This window comes from Lytechinus variegatus, chromosome 3 (genome assembly GCF_018143015.1).
Source record: "Lytechinus variegatus isolate NC3 chromosome 3, Lvar_3.0, whole genome shotgun sequence".
NCBI classification, from domain to species: Eukaryota; Metazoa; Echinodermata; class Echinoidea; order Temnopleuroida; family Toxopneustidae; genus Lytechinus; species Lytechinus variegatus.
The window spans coordinates 27,397,255-27,404,471 of NC_054742.1; the positions used below are offsets into that span (position 1 = coordinate 27,397,255).

At 35.9% G+C, this 7,217-nt stretch overlaps 1 protein-coding gene across 1 annotated transcript; it reads left to right on the forward strand.

Moving 5' to 3' along the window:
* Window positions 1-240: 240 nt before the first annotated feature.
* LOC121410666 (protein BTG1-like) lies at window positions 241-4,150 on the forward strand. The gene has a single exon (XM_041602900.1). It carries the CDS (start codon window positions 759-761, stop codon window positions 1,293-1,295), a length of 537 nt encoding a protein of 178 aa, XP_041458834.1. The 5' UTR covers window positions 241-758; the 3' UTR covers window positions 1,296-4,150.
* Window positions 4,151-7,217: the final 3,067 nt, after the last annotated feature.

A 7,217-nucleotide genomic window follows, 5' to 3' on the forward strand; every position in this document is an offset into this window, starting at 1 on the left:
TTCATTGGGCCAATCAGCTGACGTTCGCGTTTGCCATGAATGAGTGGCCTTTGCTTTGGTATCAACCTTGCGTGACGTCGTCGCTTTCTATAGGCTCAAGTAAATATGCCTATTTATGGGGTGTGAGTACTGAGAGCGAGACCTGCACAACAGACTTCTGATTGGCTACTAGAATCCGACGCGGGTGACGTCACTTAAGTACCCCTATTATTTAGCATACAATCCTGCATAGACGAGAGCAAAAATAACTCGCTGGGGGACCGTGCGCTAGCATAGTCAATCAAAATAAAGCCCGTTTCGCTTCCTACGCTTTGGCCATTTTCCAGCAACATAGCGACGGGATGCATCGAGATCGCCTGATTTCCAGATTTTTACATTATTTTACACAACTTTATTGACTGGCATAACTGATGGTCTTCCAAAATTGTCTATCCTGAGGAATCAACATCATCAGTATTAATAAAAAGAAATATATTCCAAAAGAGACACATATTTTGCAACATATATGACTACGCTTATTTATCGCGCTCTGGAGAAAACGGTCGTCTATTGATCGGGGAATTTGTGAGTTGGTTATGTCGCAATAAAATTACTCTTCTGTTGCTGAATCATACTTCCAATTTCCATTTAACTTAATCGGGAACAATCAAACAACTCGAATCAACGCCCACTGAGGAGCAATCGAGGAAATATTTGTTCTTTAGACGGTACTTTTCCTCTGCAATATCGACACAAATCCTATTAAGTGGCGAACTATTATGTATCTCGGCTTGGGGCTTCCACCTACAATGAAAAGAGAGGTATACAGTGCAGTTAATTTTGTGGCGAAACTACTACAGACCACCAACAGAAATGTCGACCCTGGTCTAGTGGACAATTTCAGCCGTGTTCTTGTGAACTGTCTCTGTGAGAGGTTCGACACTCACTGGTTTCCAGAAAAGCCCTTCAAAGGCAGTGCTTACAGGTGTGTGAGGATCACCCAACTTGGTATGGACCCTGTCCTAGTAAAAGCTGGCGAAGCAGTAGGCATGTCCACCGAAGTACTCTACAACCTCCTCCCCCATGAACTCACTGTGTGGATTGATCCTGCGGAGGTCTCCTACCGGATTGGTGAGGAAGGTTCCATCTGCGTACTGTATGATGGCAGCGACGATGAAGATTCATCGTCTTCTTCGTCTTCATCCAACATGAGTGACTTATCTTCGTCTCCTCCACAGTACTCTCAGGAACTCTTCAGCACAAGTGCAACTGATTTTGACTTCAATTTCAATAGCCCGATACCTGCCTTCCATTGACATCTCGACCTCAAGAACTTCCGAACAGACTTTCGGCGATAGCAGTTAGCAACCACCTTGAATACGATGAAGGAAATTGCAAAACTCATTTAACCTACAGCAACAGACATGCCTTCTATAATTCTAAACCATTGGCTTTAGTTGTCTTTTCTTCGGTCTTAAGTTCCTTTAAGTTTGTGTTTTGAGCCACATTCCTAGATTTATTTCATATTCCAAACAAGATCAAACATGTGTGATGAAACAAACTACTGTGCATTAGTAACATATTCTGTGTCAACTCGTTAATGAATTTAAATTTAGTGTGTGTCATGTTTTAAGTACATAATGTACTCCGTCCACTTCTGTTTACTCATGGTTTCTGTTTTGGGGGAAGGGAGAGGGAATTAAAGGAAAGTGCTGAAATAATGCTTGATCTGATTATGTGCCTTGTTAGAATTTTCACATAAGTGTAATACTGGTACTTTTTAGATTGAATGTCAGTGAATTTTCAGATTGGAAGAGATTTGGGATGTCAATGTCAACAAAACATCTTGTAAGGTCTTCTTTTGATTTTGAGTACAATTCACATGGAACTGCAGTTTTGAGCTTCTATTAAATTCAATGCCCATCAAACGAAGTCCTGTATTTTGGAAACTTCATGCCAACAACATTGATTTATACAGTCTAACTGTATTTTGAAATTGCCATTCTCATTCATGATATATACAAAAAGAAGTAAAAAAAGAAAAAAAAATGTCATTTGCCAGCTGGTCTTGCATTTGTACAGATTATCTGAAAAATATATATTGAATGTAGATGGTAATTTGTCAATATGTTGCTGAGGGACAGACAATACCGTGTCTTCATACAAGCTTATCTTGATCCAGATGGCAATTTGAACTATGTGCAAGAACTCTGAACTTTCATGTCACTACGTGCCTGTCAAGTGGTTTTATGAACAAGATCAGTATTAAAGCATAAATATGAGCAAGTTTTGGCTCTGGGTACAATTTTTGTAATAGCTTAGGTTGTCCTATAAGTGGAATGTTATTTTAATGTCTTATTTGACACTCACTGACTTCGCAATTTTTGTTTGGTATAATAATATATCCATGTACCTGTATTAGGAAAATGTGCCATTTGTCATACATTTTTAAATAGGTAATGTGCAATGCACTGGATGTCATTTTATGAATGCCCTCGTAATTGAGAATTGTATCGATCAACAATTGATCTGATCATATTTTTATCCAATTGATTGTAACTGTAAGACAATTGCCCTTCTTCGAATTTTTTTGCTTTTATTTTGCCAAAGTGGAACAATTGTACATGGTACATTGTATTGGATTGGCCATTTAAGCAGCTGGACATCAATTGTTTTTAGTTTCTTAGGTTATGACATATGTGTTCTGAAATTAGTTTGACGATTTCAGTTATCACTTATCAGTACTTCTCGACCATCAATATCTTGTTAATTTGATAATGTATTCAATGATTTTATTAACCTTCAAGGAACAGGACTACATTAGTGTACAAACAAGGAAATACAGAAAGTACAACGTTCATGTACATGTACTTAATCTGTTTTAAGGACTGATCTCCTAAATAATGCTAATTTACAATGTCTAATTTTTGTTCAAGAATATAATTAAAAATATGAAATCTGATTACAAGGTTTAATTCAGTGTTAGAAAAGCCAACCATACATGACATGTACATGCATTTGTTTGAATTTTCAATAAGGAGTTTTCTTCACTAGTAAAACCAAAGGATGTTTACTCTTCAACCATATCCTGGTTTTAATTGTTCCTGCCTGTTGGAAAATGGAATCTTTTGTGTCTCAAGTGCTCCATATTACATTTTCCATGGTGCCAAAGGAAATGTTGTGGACACAAACCCATTGGTCGACTTTTAGGGCTTATTTTAATTTAGTGGTGAAATCTAACTGTTGTCAAATTGTGAATTCTGAGCAAGTTACATTGTAGTACATGTTTATATGGTGTGAAATACACAATCTTGGTGACTATTGTATTCTACATACCCTTTGTACCCCATTATCTCTTTCTTTCTCTCTCTCTCTACACAATGGATATGTGTGTGCCCCTCACTCCTAACCCCAAACAGGTATTGCACCATACACACTAAGTATGCAGATCTAGTTATTTTGCTGCCCCCACCCCTTTCTCTTTCTGTAAAGAATAGATTTGTGTATTCTCACCCGAATTATACCCCAAACATCTTACTGTTGACACGAGTGTGGTAATTGGCTATTGCACCATATGTACTGAACAGACCTTGTTTTTCTGTGCCACCCCCCCCCCCCCCCTCTATTCAGAGCCGCATTGGATTTTAGCTTCATTATACACTTGTCTTATTTGAGCTCAATCTTCATGACTGCATTTACATCTATATTGAAATATGTTCATTTTATTTTAACATGCACAATCATTTTTTTATATCAAAACAGTAAAAGACATCTGAAAAAAAATCACGCATGTACCTTACGTTGTATTCAAGTTGCTATGGTGCTGTAAATTGAGCGAGACTGAGGCATTTTGACCTGAATTTTTTCCTTGACTATGACATGAAGCAGTAATATGTAATGTTTAACTGGACATGTACTGTATATTTTGTAGATCTTTAAGATTTTTATCCACCCTATGGTTGGAGGATCATGAAAGGTCACATGTATTGTGCAATGACGTGTTACTATTAAAGTGAGATTAATGCGTGACCTATATTTTTTACAGTTCTGTAATAAAAATAGTTGGATTTGTATATTGAAAATGACCTTGTACAGATTTGTGAAAAGATGACTTTGTTTTTTGAATGAAAAACTTCAAATAAAAAAAGACTATTTTGTTCATGCATCAGAATTTTACAGAGTTATTGTGGATTTTTAAAGTAATTCAAGTCTGTTAAAATCTGCTTTATAGAAATTTGATTTCAAATGGGTAAAGAGATTTGAATGGTGATGATCATATAGGCACATTTTTTCTTGAATATTCTTAAAGGGAGTGTGACTGTGTGAAAGACTGACATTTTTCTCCTCACATTTCCTATTAAAGGGAATCCAGCCTTGGTCATAAAATGTAGTGTTGGAAAGGAGAAAAATAGATCAAACAGAATGGTGAAAGTTTGAAAGAAATCGGACCAGCAATAAGAAAGTTATGGCTGCTTTAAAATTGAAATCCCTATGATTATGTAGATTTCAAATTGGCAACTGGGTAAGTAAATTATGACAAGAGGCAAGGACAACTTTCCCATAGGCCATGTACTTAATTATCAGGGATTTGTGGTTTTCTCCTAACGGCCCATTCCCCTGGGGCAGTAATCTAAATATAACCCTGGTAGTATATTGTTTTATGCCCTCATGAAAGAAAAATAAAATTTGAAGTAAAACATTTGAAAAAATGACATATTAGCCATTTTATGTATTGGAGTACATGGAAGAGTAGTCCTTGCCTTACATCACTGTGACATCGCATATGTGGCCAATTTGCAGTCTCCATGGATCCAGGGATTACCAATATTCACAACTTTAAAAAAATCATAACTTTCTTATTATTTGTCAGATAGTGTTCAAACTTTCACATATCAACTTGTCTGATTTTTCTTATTCCCCTAAGAACAAGTTTTTATTTGGGTTGGATTCCCCTTTAATATTCCATACGATTTGATTTGTTACATTGAATCTTGATTTCTCCCCCCCCCCCAAAAAAAAAAATCCTTCCATGTCCTATTGAAAAAGATAAGTTATGATTGTGACTGTGACAAGAGTAAGAGAAGAGAGTTTGGTCATCTGGTTTCATGTGTGATTGATTATTCAAAGTTATGTCTTATTTGTTAGTTTTATACATATCTTCCTTTATGAGTACACGGTGATTGAGCTGATATCGTATCTCATTTTCTAAGTGTATTCGCAGTGAAATGAAAATACATTTATGAAAATATAAGCTGCAGTAAAGATGATCTTCACCTTTACTTGGTAGTCAATCCAGTTTTGAGCAGAAAATTGAAAGAATTTTAATTTCTTAAAACTGATAAATTTAAAAGAATTGTTAATTCATAATCTGACCAAAATGGAGATGAAGCAACATTCCACATTCATTTTGAAGTTGTACAGTCAGAATTTCCATACTATTCAAAGCTGCTGGAACTGGTGTGGGTTCGGATTGAAAAAAAAATTGTTCTACAGAAATGATATAAAATTTTGGCCTTGCAAAATTCAGTGGACATGATGGCCAACTTGTATAGAGCCCTTAAGCCCTATATGATTGCTTTTACTGCAGACATGGGGGTCTGATAGAGTGGTGAATACTGATCTAAATTAAGGTTGATTTAATCAAGGACCAGATTTAAGGGAGGGTTCACCCTGATGTGGAGTTAATTATAATACAAGCAGAAAAAAATTATGTTAGATAATTTCAAGCTCTGATTTTATGACATTAGCAGCTCCACCATGTATCATGTGAAGAAATTCTCAGGAAATTGAAAATGATTTAATTTTCAAAAAAAAACATCGCTGGTATATCACCAGACAAATCATTTCATACCCGCTTCTGCAAGTAAAATATTTTCTGTCAGTACGAACCATTGAAAACATGAGAATTTATAGAATTCATAATACATGAGCTGCTGACCTGAGATGTCACTATTTCAAAACTAATCACAACCTTATTCCTTAATGGATTTCATCAGACCTTCTTCAATATATTTTTCTATTTACTTTAACACATTTTTTTGCAGGGTGAACATGCCCTTTTAACATGACTTTAGATTGGGCCTTAGGTTGAGATGTGTTTTTCAGTGAGGTGAGTGACTTGAAATAAGAGCTGAATTGCAAAAGCTATACTTTTGTAAAGGGAAATCTTACACAAATAAGGCTCAAAAAGTTGAAATCAGTATTACAGTTTTCTTACAACACTGCTTAATCTCATGAGCAAAGGAACAAAGTAAACTCCTAAACCAAACAAGAACAAGAAAGGCCAATTAACATATATCCTGCTATTGATTCTTACTTAGCTCTTTAGTTGCATGTAGTTGAGGTTTCTGTGTGCTTTGTATTGGGGAAGTTCTGGTGTAACAGAGTAATACCAAGTAGGATTTCCTCTGCAATTTATGCTGGTAATTGCACTGGTATATATTCAGGATATTCTTCCTGGTATGAATTGGTTTGTTTACATCAATGATGAAAGGTTAAACCTTACAGACTGTGTCCTACAGTAAAAGAAGGATACTATACCCCAGAGGTATAGCTAACCAATTATTGGGCGATAGGGTTATCAAATTACAGGTTCCTAATTTTTTTAGCAGGAATCAGTCTATATCTGCTTTCAAAACAAGAGCACAATGTGCCTGGGCCTAGGAACATCAGTGTGTTATCATGAACCTATTACTCAGACTAGAGGGTCTATACTTCTGATATCTTCATGGTGGATTTCTGGTGAATGCCAAAACTCCCTACATACAATATGCTATGATTATTTTGGGATAAAAAGTGCCAGAAATATCAATTTGTAGATACTGTTACAGATCAGACCTCTTCCGCCTATATTTCCAGTGCATGACACACCAAGAGCCTTTTCATCATATAACATGGATGTATGTCGGTCATACCGTTAGAATACTCCCCCCCCCAAAAAAAAAAAAAAATCAATAACGGAAATTGTTTTTGCAAGGCCATCATCACATCACACGTTTAACAATCCTTCCGTTGGTAGGTGTCCTAACTTTAGTGTGAAACTGCACATATTGGGCTGACAGGGAAAGGGGAAAAATCTGTTAACGCATTGGAAACAATGTATGGCCAGATATAAAATATTTTTTGTCACGTAACAAGACACAGTATTCCTAAATCCTGAAAAAGATATCCTTTTTCTTAACATTTATTCAATCTGATAATCCTTGCTATATAACAAACAAGGTAACTTTGAGGATCCC

Excerpts from the sequence above, each read along its gene's own strand:
- LOC121410666 (XM_041602900.1), top strand. The coding sequence starts at position 759 with ATGTATCTCGGCTTGGGGCTTCCACCTACAATGAAAAGAGAGGTATAC.